Source organism: Dendropsophus ebraccatus, chromosome 8 (assembly GCF_027789765.1).
Source record: "Dendropsophus ebraccatus isolate aDenEbr1 chromosome 8, aDenEbr1.pat, whole genome shotgun sequence".
Taxonomy (NCBI): domain Eukaryota; kingdom Metazoa; phylum Chordata; class Amphibia; order Anura; family Hylidae; genus Dendropsophus; species Dendropsophus ebraccatus.
The window spans coordinates 100,988,224-101,006,230 of record NC_091461.1 but is presented as its reverse complement, the minus strand read 5'-3'; the positions used below and the strand labels follow the sequence as shown (position 1 = coordinate 101,006,230).

The window sequence follows — 18,007 nt, the reverse complement described above, 5'->3', positions numbered from 1 at the left end:
TACTGGGCCATGTGAGGGCTTGTTTTTTCCAGTAACAGGTGTACTTTGTAAAGGCTTCTTTAAATTTACCATAACGTATATGATGGACCCCCAAAATATCATTTATGGGGTGAAATTGGGAAAAAAATACAATTCTGCAAATTATTCGTGTGTGTGTGTGTGGGGGGGTGATCCCTGTTTACATAATGCACTTTACGGTAAAACTGACATTTTATCCTTGTTCTATAGGTCAGTCTAAATACAGCGATGTGCATTTTATATACAGTATTTTGCTGCGTATAAGACAACTTATTAACCCAGGAAAATCTTCTTAAAAGTCAGGGATCGTCTTATACACTGGGTGTCCTTTTATAGGGCAGGTGCTAAAAAACTATGGAACGGGACTAGAGAATCTGCGGTTGCGACCGTATGAAGAGCAGAGCACTTAAGTACCGGCCGTGATGATCCGGGCTGAGACCGGCCGTTCCGTGACCCGGCCGGAGTCACGGAACGGCCGGCCTCATCCGTAGTGTGAACATAGCCTAACTGTACCTCCTTCTCTGCCTCTCAGATCTCGCTGCTGTCTGATGTTTTATATTAATTGTAATTTGGTGTACGTTGGAAGAGGGGTAGTCTTATACGGCGAGTATATTTCAAACTCTATATTTTAACTGGAAAAGTTGGGGGTCGTCTTATACACCCAGTCGTCTTATACGCCGGAAAAAAACGGTAGCTTTTCTAATGTTTTACTATTTTTATTAACAGTAAAACTTTTTTTTTTTTTGCAAATAGGTGTGATTACAATGACTCTATTGTGACTCTTATAGCGTTTCTATATTTTCACGTACACGGCTGTATGGGGTGTCAATTTTTGCGCCATGATCTCTAGTTTTTATTATTACCATATTTCTGTAGATGAGACATAACTGATCTATTTTTATACATTTTATTTTAAATAAAATGTAATAAAAATAATCAATAATGGCATTTTTTAACGCCGTTCACCGTGCGGGAACAATATTGATTTATTTTATTAGATCGGACGATTACGCACGCTACAATGTATTATAGGTTTATTTATTTATTTTTATGTGTTTTATTCATAAAATGGGAAAGGGGGGGTGATTTAAACTTTTATTGGGGGAGGAGCTATGGTGTTTTTTTAAACTTAAAAAAAAAAAAATGTATACACTTTTTGTGTCCCCTTAGGGGACTTTTTTACATTGGATTTTTAACACTGATGATTGCTATGCCATAGCATAGCACTGAACTGTGTAATCTGCGATCACTGCATAGAGCCTGCCTGTGCAGACTCTATACACTGCTTGACGATCTGACTGCCGGGAGGAAGGTAAGGGACCTCCAGCAGTCAGATAGAACATCACACTGCGGGGGTCCCGATTGGTCAGTGACAAAAGCCCAGCTCCTGTCACTAATGTAACTGCCACAAGTGCGGCACTGCAGGGGTCTATGGCGGGCACCTGCGCGATTGGCGCAACCCATCATTAACAGTGAGGACTTGGCTGCATATAGCAGCCGGTCCCCACATGTTTTGAAGTGAGCTCAGCTCCTAATCTCACTTCAAAGCACCGCAGGACTCCATGATATACGGGTGCGGCATGGGTCCTTAAGTGACAGAATTCCATGACTTACCCGTAGGGCATGGGTCCTAAAGGGGTTAAACATGGGTTATACAGGAAAAGAGCAGGGATTTTTGCTTCCCATTGTTTTTAGTGGAATCTGCAACATTTTGCAGAAACATTTTGTGCAGTAAAGCTTATTGTCTCGTGGCTGATTAAAGGGGTTATCCAGCGCTACAAACACATGGCCACTTTTCTGTATGTTAAAAAAAAACGCATCCGTTTTGATCCGTTTTTTTTTTTTATAATGGAAGTCAATGGAAAACGGATTAAAAGGGAGGCACACAAATGCATCCGTTTTTTTTAAATCCGGTTTTTTTGCAAAAAACGGATGAAGAGAAACGGATTGCAAAAACACAGTGTGAACCCAGCCTAACCAATTTGCCTTCTTATTCCATGTATCAGAGGTGTACTTCCATTGTACTTTAAAAATATGCAAATATTGATGGATTCTTGTATCTACTGACTTCAGGATCATTTGTTTTTGCGTTCAATGTATGTTTAGTGCTGGTAATCTGATGTGGTTTCCCAATAACTCTATGGGGGACATTTATTAAGTCCGGCGTTTTTTACGCCGGACTTAAAAATGTCCCCGCATCTCCAGCGCTACGGGGATTTATGTAGAGGCGGACTGCCTCTACATAAATCCCGTGGGCTCGGCCGAAAACCTACGCCAGGTGAGGACTGGAGTAGGTTTTCGGCGTATCTTTTGGCGGAACGGATGGTGAATCGCGCGGACTCTGAGTCCGCGCCCTCCGTTCCGCCCCCTTCACACCCCCGCCCCCCGGCGTACTCGTCGGAAAAAGTGCCGATTTGCGAATATTTTATTCGCAAATCGGCCATTTGCGAATAAAATAATTTGCAAATCGGCACTTTCAGCCGAAAATCATCCGAAAATCATCCGATACATGTCCCCCTATGTGTATTTCTGATCAACACTGTAGTACCATATAACCTCTTGTGCGTTGTGTTGCCATCCGTCAACCTTAGGGTATGTTCACACTGAGTAAAACGGGTGGAATCCCGCCTGCCTCAGTGTGTCAATGGGATGCCTCGCATGCCGCCACTCAAAGTGACGTATGCGGAGAGCACGCAAGGCATCCCATTGACACACTGAAGCAGGCATGATTCTACGCTGGGGTCTTCACCGTGGAATTCTGCCTGATTTACTCAGTGTGAACATACCCTTAGACTTTAGTAGAGTCTCTACTGAAAGGATGTCATTTGGTTATGAAGTGACCTCCCTGCTCTGACATTACAATATATAACATGATCACTGTATCTGTGGCTGCAGAAGATGGGGGGTATTTATCAACAGAAGTGCCAAATAATTGCCCTGTATGACAGTCCCAACCTGTGGTCACTGTTATGGTCCTTTTACTTGGGCCGAGTTGCTAGAAACGCTCCTACAGCCGATAATCGGTGGTGTAAACGTGACAGCGATCAGCTGAGGAACGGGGAAACCCCTGATCAGCGGCTGATCGCATCTTTTGAGCAGGCTTTAATATCTAAACATGGTTTGTTTACCAATCAAAAAGGGAAACCAACAGCACAGATATTTATATATATATCAGTCCTCTGGCCGCTGCTGTAACTTCAGGCCGCTGCCTCCTCCAAAATGACTGACAGCCACAGGGTCTTTCTTTGGGAGCACGGAGGAATCTGCCTGTGCATAGATTGGAGTCTATGGCACGGGTGGAGATGTGAGCAGGGGCAAGCTGCAGAATCCACATCGGGTGATCCTCCCGGGTTTCATAGTGTGCACATACCCGCATTGATCATGATCTCTCATTTACTAAAAACTACAAACCAAAATAATTTCTCCACAAAGCGGAAGATTTATTACTGAGTTGTGGACATCTGAAAAAATAAAGACTGCAGCGAAAGAGGCGGAGATTGGCGGTGTGTAGGCGGAGACTTCAGGAGGCGCCATCTAATACGGGTCATTGAATGGATACATGGGGTGTCCAGCATCCCGGGCAACAGACTTTCCATCAACCTGCAAAGAGACGTGGTGTGATTTAGGAAATACCAGACCCTGCTATCAGACGGGAAGGTTTGGGGAATTGTATAATGGGCGATTCACTAATATAACAAGATTTGAAGGCATCTTCCCCATCCGTAAAGGAAGTGATTCTAGCAAAATCGCCCTTCAAGTAACTATATTATATATTCACAAATGACAAAAACCCATATATACAGATGTAGCAGAGGTGAGTGTGTAGGATAGAGAAGTGGGTCCTGGTGCATCATGTGTTATTCTCCACAGCAGAGTAGGTGGAAACATCTAGTGTGGTTTATCACATATAGGAGCTATGATGTAATCAGTGTAAGTAATAGGGGCCCCCTTATAGAGACGACACAGCCCCCACCCCTCTCCAACCAATAGTTCACATCATACTCACAGTGATCAGGGGGATGATGTATCTCCAGTTCTTATTCAGGGCTCCGATCTTCTTCATCTCGCCTTCTGTCAGACAGAAATCAAAGACCTGGGCAGGACACAAGAGAAGCCATGAGTGAAGGATCCCAACCACCCGCACTACAAATCAACATCACCGTCCGCATCACTGTCCACATGTAGCTGGTACTTTATTCATGCAAGGCAGGATGTATGGCGAGCTGGAGGACTCTGTAAGTCACTACCCCTTTAACATCCTAAATTAAGGAAGATTTATGGGCCCTGCATAGAGCTGCTGGAGGGATCGCACAGATCTGTGGACTCTTACCTGGACATTCTGCTGGATTCGGAAAGGGGTGACACTTTTTGGGATGGTGATGACTTCTCTCTGCACCTGCCACCTAGAACAGAAGAACGGCCGCCATTATTATGAACCATCCCAGAGATTATCAATGTGATAAACATGGTGGCTATTTTGAAAGTCGCCATTTCTGATTGCGGTAACTGTACAGTTTTCTGGTTACAGTACAGTGTGACGCGTTTCTGGTCTACCTGCCATGTACCTGAGGAGGATCTGGGCCTCAGACTTAGAGTACTTCTTTGCCATCTCCAGGATACACGGCTCCTCCAGCAGAACCGGGTCCTCAGGTTTTCTCCAGCTGCGATCCGGAGATCCAAGCGGACTGTAGCCAGTGACAAGAAGACCGTTTTTGCGACAGAAAGCAATGAGCTCATTCTGTGCCAGGTACGGGTGACACTCCACCTGCATACAAGAGGCATCTACATGAGGAGAGGGCCACACACAATACATCCAGGGGCCACACAAGACCTCAGTAGGGCCCATACCTGCAGCATGGCCGGCTTCACAGCAGCAACGCTCAGGATGTCATCAATCTGCCTCTTGTTGAAGTTGGACAGACCGATGGCCTTAGTCAGACCCTTCTCCACCAGCTTCTCCATGGCCTTCCATGTCTCCTTGTAGTCAGTATAATCGTACTGTAGGGAGCCATCTGGGTTCTGAGGAAAGATATTATCTCCTCTCCTGAGGTAATGAGGATGATGAGGATTACTGGACCCTGCTACAGGCACCGTACTATCCCTGATTTCTATTTGTAATTTATGCAGCTATACACTTGCTCTACCCCTAGCCCATCTGTCCCCCAGCTTATACCTCCATTCATTCTCCACCTGTAGCCCATCCATCAAGCCTTCACACCTTGACCATCAATACATCCTCCACTCATAGCCCATCCATTCTCCAGCTCATGCATCCATCCTTTACCCCTAGCCCACCCATCTAGCCTTCACCCCAGAACATCAATTCTTTCTCCTGCCCATATAGCCATCTATCTTTCACCCCTAGACCATCTATCCATCTTCCAGCGCTAGACCATCCATCTTCCTCCAGTTCATCCAGTCATCATTCACCTCTAGCCTATCCATCCAGCCTCCTCCAGCCAATCCATCCTTCACCTCTAGCCCATCCATCCTTTATCCCATTCATCCATCACCTTAAGCCTATCAGTTTTCCTCCAGCCAATCCATCCATTCTTCACCTCTAACCCATTCATCCCCCACCCTTACCCATACATCCTCCAGCCAATACACCATCCATCCATCCTCCACCCCTAGACCATCAATCCATCCTCCACCCTTAGACCACCTATGCACTAGCCTTACCATCTATCCATTCATCCACCCTCCAGCCCTAGACCACCCACCCATCTCTGTTTCATCCCTAGCCCATCACCTATCCACCTTTGACCCTAGTCTACCCATTTACCTATGCTGGTATCCCTATACAGTAGACTCACTTGAAGGCATACGGCCAGTGTACAAGGTACAGGTCCAGGTAGTCGAGCTGCAGATCCGTCAGGGTCTTCCTCAGTGCTCCCTCCACATCTTCCGGGTGATGCTTGTTATTCCACAGCTTGGAGGTGACGAATATGTCTTCTCTCTTTAAGCCCTGCTGATAGTAACCAGGATAATGTTATATCGTGCATACATCAAACATGGATATCAGGATCATGTAGATCCCATGTGTTACCTGATCAGCTTTTAGACTCTCCTGAATACCTTCTCCTACTTCGGTCTCATTTCCGTATACGGAGGCGCAGTCTATATGGCGATATCCAGCACCGAGTGCATATTTTACTGCGCTTTTCACCTGTCAGCGGGAAAACATTCAGTTATGGAGGCAAATCATGGCACAAAATCATGACATGACGTGGGTACAAGGTGCCAGCATGGCCACACCAAACAGGTGAAGAAGCATCCCCAGCACTGAAGCTGTGATTGCCAGGGAAGGACTTCACTATTAGGTCATTGTGGGGAATCAGTAAGGGAGTGGTATTTAACCTACTGCTTTCCAGATGATGCAAAACTACAACTCCCATCATGCCCTGACTAACTTTTGGCTCTAAAGCTATTGCATAACTACAACTCCCATGATGCTGTGGTGGTGACAGGCTGCTGTATAGGATGTGATGCTCTCTGATGGTGTTATGGATGCAGTACTGCATTTTACCACTTGATGGCGATGATGTAAAGTTGCTATGGACATCCCTTGAGCAGTTGCTGATATGGAAACATTGACGGTATTTATAAAGAGGAATATTGTGACGATAGGACTGAACACAATGAGAATGAAGAATCTGTCATCACTGGATACATCATCTTTTCCACCAGTGAATTAATAACTAAAAAACTGTCACTGTGATAGACACCCCCTGCTGTAACAGGATAAAGAAGGACAATGCTGCCAGAGTTTCTGGGATCGGTGTCAGAGGACTACAAAAACCTTTAATTTTCACAGTTAAAGGGGTTATCCAGCATTTACATTTTTATATAATGCTGTCCTGTTGGTAAACATAATAAATATGTTATGCTTACCTCTCCACGCTCCTCCAATGTCCTGATGCGGTGTCACCGGTGTCCCCCACTGCATTGGGACACTGGGGGAGCACGGAGAGGTAAGCATATCATGTTTACCAACAGGGCATTAATATATAGAAAAATTAAAATTTAATATTTGTGGCTTTACTTGTAATTTATTTTTAGCTACATCATGTGTTATACTTCAGAGCTGCAGTCACAATTCTGCTGTTTGGTTCCATAATAGTCCTCAAGGTTGTGGCCAGATACTTCCCTAACAGCTTACTGAGCTCCTACAAATGAATGAACGCAACATAGAAACATGACGATTAAGAGGATGTATTGTACATCCCCACAGCAAGCTCTGTAAAGACATTGAACAAGCAGGGAATGGTCCCACCAGCAGAACAGTGAGTGCAGCTCTAGAGTATAATACAAGATGTAACTCAGGATCAGTACAAGTTAAGTAATGTAATGTATGTACACAGTGACCTCATCAGCAGAATAGTGAGTGCAGCTCTGGGGTATAATACAGGACGTAACTCAGGATCAGTACAGGATAAGTAATGTAATGTATGTACACAGTGACCCCACCAGCAGAATAGTGAGTGCAGCTCTGGGGTATAATACAGGATTTAAGTCAGGATCAGCACAGGATAAGAAATGTAATGTATATACACAGTGACTCAGCAGTTTATAAAGTTTTACTGTATATAAAGACCTACGATTAATAAATCAAAGTCGTTTATGAAAGAAATAAGCCCTGTTTGTAGTACACAGCTCATTCACTCAACAGAAAACAATGGAGGGTAAGTGACCCCCATCCCTGAAGCAGATGCGGCTGTACAGACTCTTAGCACCTCACACATGGCTGTAATAAGAGGCTTCACCTCAGATCTTATTCATGTATTCTCCGCTCGCCATTGTTCGCCCTCCCTTGTGCTGCCGCCTCTCTCCAGGCTATTGTGTCCGTGATCTGCGCTCTGTATGTAGAGCCGACAGCTGCAGCCTCTGAATCAGGACAGGAAACACTTAAATCTAAGATGAAAGCGAGAGGCTGGACTAATCGCACCGCGCCAAAGTGAAAATACGACCAAAGCAACAACCACCTGGATAGACTTTCCTACAAGTATTAGAATATTCTTCTTTCTGTGGGGGCTCTATGTGGGGGATAAGTAGAGCTCGGTTGGTGACATCAGATCATAGTCAGGTAGTGATGCCAGCAGAGAGCAGTCAGTGACTAGTGTCCTTACCTGGCCCGGGGCGCTTTTCCAGGTGCCAAGTCCAATGATCGGGATCTTCTGGCCGGTATGTAGAGTCTCGCATGGAACCGTGGACGCCATGTTCACAATAAACTGCAAAAAGAAGAGCAAAAAATGTCAATTAAAGGATGACAGAATATACAATACCTCAATAACTTCATGAACCATTACATAGAATCTTTAATATATCCAGGAATTAAACCAATATGGCGGCCATTGCTACCGGAGTAGTCATCCATCTCATCTCGGCGTCTGACCTGACAGTCTGTCCGGGGGGATTAAGTGATATGAGGATAACGGTGGTCATGATGTTCTGGGAAATTTTTTAACAACGTGAAAATGACAACTCGCGGACGTGTCTCCCGAGATGTCCCATCCTGTACATGGATAGTGAGCAGTGGATAGAAAGGGTTAATGATGAGCGATTTCTGCCTAACTACACATCACGAGTGGCCAGACCTCACCCATCACTTCTCATTATACTGAACTATGACTCACACCATGCCCAGGGCGCCCACTGCCAGTGAGCAGCTGAGATGAACCAGGAGATGGCACCTGAGTGGGGAGGAGATGCCAAGAGTGGGATCTATTGCATGTTTATTGTGCACTTGCATACAATCTATTGTTCTCTGATATCAGCCACTCTTATAATGCTCCAGCACTGATATAAATCGTACTACCACAGGCTGGGCATCAGTGTTGACTACACCTCCCATCATGCTCTAGTAGTGTTGAGAGTTTCGCAACAGTCGTACACCCACAAGTTCCCTATTTGTTCCTCAGTTCTGCTCCTTTCTTGGAGAAATACTGAGAGTAGTCGCAGGAGTAAGGACGTCTGCATGAGGCAGAGGATGATGGGGGAGGTGCTACAAAGCAACCATGACAGACACTGTGTATGAACCTATTCTACAGCACTGTACAATATAGAGGGGACTTTATAAGAGCTTACGGTCACAAAGTTACAGCACTGTTCATCCTGAGCTCCCTGTTTCATGAGCAGAATCTAAAGTGATAACTGCAGTTCCCCATACAAAGTCATTTATTGGTGGTGACAAGCCTTAAAGGCACTGTGAATAGTGTGGGGCGTGGTGCGTAGTATAACATGTTGGCATCACAATGGCAGTGCCTGTACACACAGACAGGCTCAGTCATGCCTGGCACTGGTGGGTGAATGTAAAGGAGGGGGTGACAGGGAGTGTCAGGTCACTCAAGGTAACGTAACCACAAAAATCCTGCAACGTCAGGATGCCATCAGCCAAAGCCTTAAAGGGACCGGACAATCTCGTCTCCTTAGAGACAACTTACAGACAACCCTATAACGCTATACTGTGCCCCCACCATCTAGTGTCAGGGCCATTGTCTTTACTAGTTCACCACTGATGGAACATTTTAAAGATGACCCAATCTCCTGTTGACTCTATCCCTTTAAGCTTAAAGGGATTTTTCTCTGTAAGACCTACTCATCAGTCAGCCCCTGAAACTCATGGACAGGAGACCCCGTAGCCTTGTACACAGTCGCTGTAACTTTGTGATATGTCAGCAAATCAGGCAGGACGAGCCAGCCAGAGGGGTCACCGTCCTCAGCTCCTGCACGGAAAACATGATGGAAAAACATGATCATGGGCTTCCTGTCTGGGGATTGGGGTGGGGGCAGATACCATGGAACCCCCCTCTCCTCTGCATACGCTGATGTATACATCTCCTGTCCATGTAAATATCACACTGTACCAGAAACCCAGAAAAAGGTCAGATAAGGTTAAAGCAGCTAGAAATCTACAGGAAACCATTATCCTGCAAGATCCTCAACTACTCACAGCAAGAACTGAGTCTACTGTACTGTTCACACATAGCAGTAATGTGCTGTATCCTGTAATATGCTCCACCAGCAGAATAGTGAGCGCAGCTCTGAAGTATAATACAGGATGTAAATCAGGATCAGTACAGGATAAGTAATGTAATGTATATACACAGTGACCCCACCAGCAGAATAGTGAGCATAGCTCTGGTGTATAATACGGGATGTAACTTAGGATCAGAACAGGATAAGTAATGTAATGTATGTACACAGTGACCCCACTAGCAGAATAGTGAGTGCAGCTCTGGAGTATAATACGGGATGTAATTCAGGATCAGTACAGGATAAGTAATGTAATGTATGTACACAGTGACCCCACCAGCAGAATAGTGAGTGAAGCTCTGGAGTTTAATAGAGGGTATAACTCAGGATGAGTACAGGATAAGTAATGTGATGTACTGTATGTACACAGTGACCCCACCAGCAGAATAGTGAGTGCAGCTCTGGGGTATAATACAGGATGTAACTCAGGATTGTGGCGGCTGTTTTCCACAATTTGCCAAATCTGCTGATCTCCATCCGGTGGACTCTCAGTATCCCACAGTCATCACCTCCAACATAATTATTAACCTCTCCAGGCCCAGGACACATGGGGGATTGAACAAAGTCTCATTCCAGGGCTACAAAATTTGCTGGGGTAAGAGAACAAAGCCCAGGAGAGCGTCACGCCTGAAATGCAGGCCCATGGAGGCGGCGTCATGAAGGTCACACATGGTCATTCCGTACAGGGACAGTCACCAACCCGCAACCTTCACAGCCCACTGGAAACAATGGCGCAGACATGGGATGAGCAGAGGGTCACGTGACAGGATTCTATGCTGCAAATGGGAAAAACGCTGTGATATCCTCGGTAACTGGATATTTATACCTCTGTTGGTGGGATGGGGTGAAAGGTCGTGAGTACACAATGACGCAAACAAAAACACAACATCACTGACCACAGCCTGAGGAAACCGTCAAATAAAAATATTAGGATCAGTCCAGGGGTAACATGGACTAAAGGTCCCAGCAGGTTCTGTCTAAGAGACCAGGAGTCCCAGCATACTCTGCCTCTAAGGAACTACAAGTTGTAGCATGCTCTGTTAGGATCTACAAATCCAGCCATGACATATGAAATAGTTCCTTACAGAGCATTATGGGACATCTAGTTCTTCACAGACAGTACTGGCAGACCTTGCTGGTGTTTGTAGTTCCTCATAAGCTGAACATACTGATGTTTCTAGTTCCTCATAACTTGTGAGTAACTAAATTCCTAGCATGCATTGTAAGGAACTACAAACACCAGCATGCTCTGCCATAGATATATGCAGGGTATCATTCTAATAAAATGGCGACACCACAGTGATTCCTCAGGACTGTATTACACTGGCTCCCCCTGACCTATACATAATTATCAGGTATTATAGGAAAAACCGGGCCTCCCGTTACCCATAGCAACCAGTCACACCATGTTATTAATAGCAATTATCTTTACCACAGAAGGTTAAAATATGGAGGCAAAACAGGCCATGTGACCCAAGCAACCAATCAAAGCCCAGCTTTTATAAACTGATCTGGTGTGGAAAGATGAAAGCTGTGCTGTGATTGGTTGCTATGGATAACATGGTGCGTTCCGATCACTGAGGCCCTGGTACTATGGCGCTGGTCTGCAGCTTGCGTGAACTCCTGTATAATAATAAGCAGGAGGCGCTCAGCGTCGCCATATTACTTCACATGTTTTTATGAAGACGAGTGGCACCTGGGGAGGCAGATGGGCCCTGGCCTGGACTAATACCTGATACACAATACATATGCTACGGGACCACAGATCCCATTACCTAATGGTGCAATATACAAGATATCAGAGCCCCCCCCCAAGCCCTAATATAATAACCAACTACAGGGTATGAGCGACTCCATGCTGTAATACATAACATATCAGGATCCCGACTGCCCTAATATAATACCGAAATCAACATCAGGGTAAGAGCAACATTGTGCTGTAATATACAAGATATCAGAACCCCCATTAGTCCTAATATAATAACCAAATCAAATACGGTATGAACGACATCATGCTGTAATATAAGAGATATCAGACCCCCTTTCACAGCCCGAATAATATAACCAAATCAATGACGGCACGAATGACACCACGCTGTAATATACAAAATATCAGGAGCTCCCAAAAAGTTACTATAAGATCTTGGCGCCTCCCTAGGTCTAGTGTATATCTGTGGTGCTTGTTGCTGTCACAATTTTCATAGTTATGGGGAAGCCGCTTACAGCTACTGAGACTATATAATTCCCCAGTGAAAAGCGGCAATAAAAAACAACTTGAAAACTCTGTGTTTTTCTTCACTTTTTTTCTTAACTTTTTGTATTTTTTTCAGACTATGTGTGATAGCTTTCTCACCAGCGATGTTCACACAGGTGAAAAAAATTGCTCGCATTTACAAGCGAAATGAACTTCAAACTTTCAAGTGTTTTTTTAAAGCATTTTTATGTTTTTTTTTAGCATTTCTTTATCAAATATTGGTTGCAACTTTCAAAGCCTGCGAAGATTTCAACCATAATTTACTCCTCCCTTTGTGCAGTGCCGCACCCCCCCCCCCCCCTCCATCCAATCGACTAGGTGGGAAGTGAACAGTGGCAAATATTTGCAGCATACAATATGGCGGTTTTACTAGCAAAACTCTGCCGCCATTGGCAACCGCATGTGGGCGCAGTGTTGTATGCTTGCGCCATGGCACCTTACCCTACGGCTGGGGCTACATGGCGACTTTTGGATTGATTTTAACTATCATGTGACTGCCGACGTCCACAAGAAACACATGTTGCATCTGATTTTGAGGATGGCAGAGGTCACTGAATAGTTAAATCTATCCCACAGAAAGTGGCAGACAAGTAGCATCAGATCTGTATGAGGACCCCCAGTAATATCCCAGGATGTGCCCCAATCCAGGGACCTCTAACTGTCTGGGCATTCTGGGAGTTGTAGTTTTGCAACATCTGGAGAGACCCTGGTTGGGGAACAGTATAACTGCAGCTGTCAGTACATACTGAGAGTTGTAGTCACCCCAGTGCAGAACACTGCCCCAGCTTAGTCTATCAGGGCATGCTGAGAGTTGTAGTCACCCCAGTGCAGAACACTGCTCCAGCTTCGGCTGTCAGAGCATGCTGAGAGTTGTAGTCACCCCAGTGCAGAACACTGCTCCAGCTTCGGCTGTCAGGGCATGCTGGGAGTTGTAGTCACTCCAGTGCAGAACACTGCTCCAGCTTAGGCTATCAGGGCATGCTGGGAGTTGTAGTCACTCCAGTGCAGAACACTGCTCCAGCTTAGGCTGTCAGGGCATGCTGGGAGTTGTAGTTCTGCAGCTGCTGGAGGGTGACAGATCGGAGAAGCCTCATCCCCCCTCCCGCGTCTCCAAAAGGAAGAAAACAAGTAAAGCAGGAAGTTTTCTGCTCCCCGGGGGGCCCGGAATTACCCAGCGGAGCCCCCAGGAGCAGAGAGGACGCCCCCTGCCTGTGAGGATGTGCACTCACCCTCCGGTGCCCGCTGCCCTCTCCGCTCACCCGCAGACTGTGCCGCTGCCGGAGCCGCCGCTGTGTGAGGGCGGAGGGGGAGGAGCCCGAATAATAACCAGTAACCTCCGCCTGCCCGGCCCGCCCCGGACTGCAGCGTACTGAGGGGGAACTACTACTCCCAGCATACACAGGAGGGACTACTACTCCCAGCATATCGAGGAGGAACTACTACTCCAAGCATCCTATTGAGAAACTACCACTCCCAGCATACTAGTGAGAAACTACCACTTCCAGCATACTAATAAGAGACTACCACTCCCAGCATACTAGTGAGGAACTACTACTCCTAGCATACAGAGAATGAAACTACTACTCCCAGCATACAGAGGAGGGAACTACTACTCCCAGCATACGAGGTAGAGAACTAATACTTCCAGCATACTAGGTGAGGGACTACTACTTGCAGCATACTAGTAAGAGACTACCACTTGCGGCATATTAAGGAACTCTTACTCCTACTACCCCCAGCATACTAGAACTAGACCCAGCATAGTAGGTGAGGAATTCCATGTCCCTGTATACTAGGTGAATAACTACATGTTCCATAATTCTAGTGAGGAACTACAAGACACAGCAACAAGGTGGTCAGAGCCCACTCCAACATATCCCAAACACCTACAATGGGGTCATATGCCACTCCAACATATCCCACCTACAATGGGGTCACAGGTCACTCCAGCATATCCCAGATACCTACAATGGGGTCACAGGTCACTCCAGCATATCCCAGATACCTACAATGGGGTCACAGCCCACTCCAGCATATCCCAGACACCTACAATGGGGTCATATCCAGCTCCAGCATATCCCAGACACCTACAATGGGGTCACAGGTCACTCCAGCATATCCCAGATACCTACAATGGGGTCATATCCCGCTCCAGCATATCCCAGACACCTACAATGGAGTAATTTGCCGCTCCAGCATATCACAGATACCTACAATGGGTTCACAGGTCACTCCAGCATATCACAGATACCTACAATGGGGTCACAGCCCTCTTCAACATATCCCAAACACCTACAATGGGGTCATATCCCACTCCAGCATATCCCAGATACCTACAATGGGGTCACAGCCCTCTCCAACATATCCCAAACACCTACAATGGGGTCATATCCCACTCCAGCATATCCCAGACACCTACAATGGGGTCATATGCCGCTCCAGGATATCACAGATACCTACAATGGGGTCACAGGGCACTCCAACATATTCCAAACACCTACAATGGGGTCATATCCCACTCCAGCATATCCCAGACACCTATAATGGGGTCATATCCCGCTCAATCATATCCCAGACACCTACAATGGGGTCATATCCCGCTCCAGCATATCCCAGACACCTACAATGGAATCACAGCCCGCTCCAGCATATCCCGGATACCTACAATGGGGTCACAGCCTGCTCCAGCATATCCCAGACACCTACAATGGGGTCACAGCCGGCTCCAGCATATCCCAGACACCTACAATGGGGTCATATCCTGCTCCAGCATACCCCAGACACCTACAATGGGGTCATATCCAGCTCCAGCATATCCCAGACACCTACAATGGGGTCACAGCCCGCTCCAGCATATCACAGATACCTACAATGGGGTCATATCCCGCTCCAGCATATCCCAGACACCTACAATGGGGTCATATCCAGCTCCAGCATATCCCAGACACCTACAATGGGGTCACAGCCGGCTCCAGCATATCCCAGATACCTACAATGGGGTCACAGCCCGCTCCAGCATATCCCAGACACCTACAATGGGGTCATATCCTGCTCCAGCATATCCCAGACACCTACAATGGGGTCATATCCTGCTCCAGCATATCCCAGACACCTACAATGGGGTCATATCCAGCTCCAGCATATCCCAGACACCTACAATGGGGTCACAGCCGGCTCCAGCATATCCCAGATACCTACAATGGGGTCACAGCCCGCTCCAGCATATCCCAGACACCTACAATGGGGTCATATCTCGCTCCAGCATATCCCAGACACCTACAATGGGGTCATATCCCGCTCCAGCATATCCCAGACACCTACAAAGGGGTCATATCCCGCTCCAGCATATCCCAGACACCTACAATGGGGTCATATCCCGCTCCAGCATATCCCAGACACCTACAATGGGGTCATATCTCGCTCCAGCATATCCCAGACACCTACAATGGGGTCATATCCAGCTCCAGCATATCCCAGACACCTACAATGGGGTCACAGCCCTCTCCAGCATATCCCAGACACCTACAATGGGGTCATATCCAGCTCCAGCATATCCCAGACACCTACAATGGGGTCATATCTGGCTCCAGCATATCCCAGACACCTACAATGGGGTCATATCACGCTCCAGCATATCCCAGACACCTACAATGGGGTCATATCTCGCTCCAGCATATCCCAGACACCTACAATGGGGTCATATCTTGCTCCAGCATATCCCAGACACCTACAATGGGGTCATATCTTGCTCCAGACACCTACTGCAATCCAAAACACACTTATTTATTGCAAAATGCCAACACACCAATTTAACTTAAATGCTTAATGAGTAGGGGGAATGCTGTACATGCTGGTGCACCGTATATATTGGGATATTTTCACATGCAGCAGATCTTCTGGAGATTTCCCTCTTCTATCAGGCTGTTGCTGCAGCGGGTGCAGGGATTGGTGCAGATGATGGCCCTCACACCCTCCCCATAACCCCCATGGGTCCCACCATTATAATGCACCCCATCAACAAGTGATTAGAGAGCGCCACCTGAAGGTAACATAGCTGTACAGTGCATGGAACGACTCAGCATTGACACCTGGTGGTAGCTTTGTAGAATGCGCCTAAAGTTTTGGCACCAATGAGTCATGGAAACTGCAGAGATAAATCCTTATTTATATCCGCGTTCCAACTATAATAAAATTCTATCACATGCTGCAACCTGTGGCTTTCCAGCTGTTGCAAAACTACAAATCCCAGCACTCCCAGACAGCCACAACCAGTGACTCTAAACCTATATGCAGTAGCGGTCTTTGGCCCCCAACATCCAGGGGGAACCCCACGCCCCGATCTTCTCTTGTGCTCAAGACTGCTAGACAGGGCCGCTGCCCCGCTCGCTGCTGTGATCTGAATTGTAACTATGAGCACTCGTAATGAGTGCTCACAGTTACATGCAGCAGCAGCACTTACAGGGCGGGAGCCATTGGCTCCCTTCCTGTCAGTCACTCTTGTAGCCGCAGGAAGTGTTTTACCTGCGGTCACAAGTGGCCGCTCTGTCCTTGTGGTGTTGGTGCTGCAGTGACATCACTGGAGCATCGGCGCCAGGAGAAGGGGAGCGCGGCCTCTTGTGACCGCAGGGAAAACCCTTGCGGCCACAAGAGTGAAGAGAAGAGGAGACGCCCGGACCCAGGTGAGTATAAGTGTTTGTTTTATTGTGTTATATACTATATGGGAGGGGGAGCACACAGGGGCCTGTGTAACTGGGGGAGCGCACAGCGGGGGTCTATATAAATGGGGGGAGCACACAGTGGGGCTATATAACGGGGAAGACACAGGGGGGCTATATATAACTGGGGGAGCACACGGGGGGCTATAGACTACTGGGGGAACACACAGGAGTCTATATACTACTGGTGGGGCACACAGGGGGTCTATATACTGCTGAGGCAGCACACAGGGGGTCTATATATAACTGGGGGGGCACACAGGGGTCTATATACTACTGGGGCAGCACACAGGGGGTCTATATACTACTGGAGGAGCACACAGAGGTCTATATACCACTGGTGGGGCACACAGGGGGTCTATATATAACGGGGAGCACACAGGGGGTCTATATATATAACTGGGGGAGCACACAGGGGGTCTTTATATAACTGGGGGCAGCACACAAGGGGTCTATATACTGCTAGAGGAGCACATAGTGGTCTATATACTACTGGGGGAGCACACAGGTATATATATAATACTGGTGGAGCACACAGGGGGTCTATATACTACTGGGAGAACCACACAGGGGGTTTATATACTACTGGAGGAGCACACAGGGGTCTATATCCAAGTGGGGGAGCACACAGGAGGTCTATATCCAAGTGGGGGAGCACACACGGGGGCTATATACCACTGAGGGAGCACACAGGGGAGCTATATACTAGTGGGGGAGCACACAGGGGGTCTATGCAACTGGGGGCAGCACACGGGGTATATACGACTGGGGGCAGCACACAGGGGGTTTATATACAACTGGGACAGCACACAGGGGGTCTATATACTTTTGGGGGAGCACTCGGGGGGCTATATATAACTAGGGGAACACACAGGCGTCTATACACTACTGGGGGAAGCACACAATGGGTATATACTACTGAGGGGAAGCACACAAGGCGTATATACTACTGGCGGCTGCGCACAAGGGGTATATACTACTGGGG

General features: G+C 47.0%; 1 protein-coding gene across 2 annotated transcripts; it reads right to left on the bottom strand.

Annotated features, from left to right (window-relative positions):
* Positions 1–3,434: 3,434 nt before the first annotated feature.
* AKR1A1 (aldo-keto reductase family 1 member A1) lies at positions 3,435–13,643 on the bottom strand. 2 transcript variants are annotated; one of them, XM_069981249.1, is made up of 9 exons: positions 13,537–13,643; positions 8,148–8,249; positions 6,068–6,187; positions 5,835–5,989; positions 4,867–5,062; positions 4,584–4,783; positions 4,349–4,421; positions 4,025–4,111; positions 3,435–3,618 (listed from the first exon to the last, which is right to left on the bottom strand). In XM_069981249.1, exons 2-9 carry the CDS (start codon positions 8,235–8,237, stop codon positions 3,553–3,555), a joined length of 987 nt encoding a protein of 328 aa, XP_069837350.1. In that variant the 5' UTR covers positions 8,238–8,249; positions 13,537–13,643; the 3' UTR covers positions 3,435–3,552. The 2 variants fall into 2 exon arrangements, with proteins under 2 accessions (XP_069837350.1, XP_069837352.1); XM_069981251.1 differs by having other exon boundaries at positions 5,835–5,986.
* Between the last annotated feature and the right edge of the window lie 4,364 nt (positions 13,644–18,007).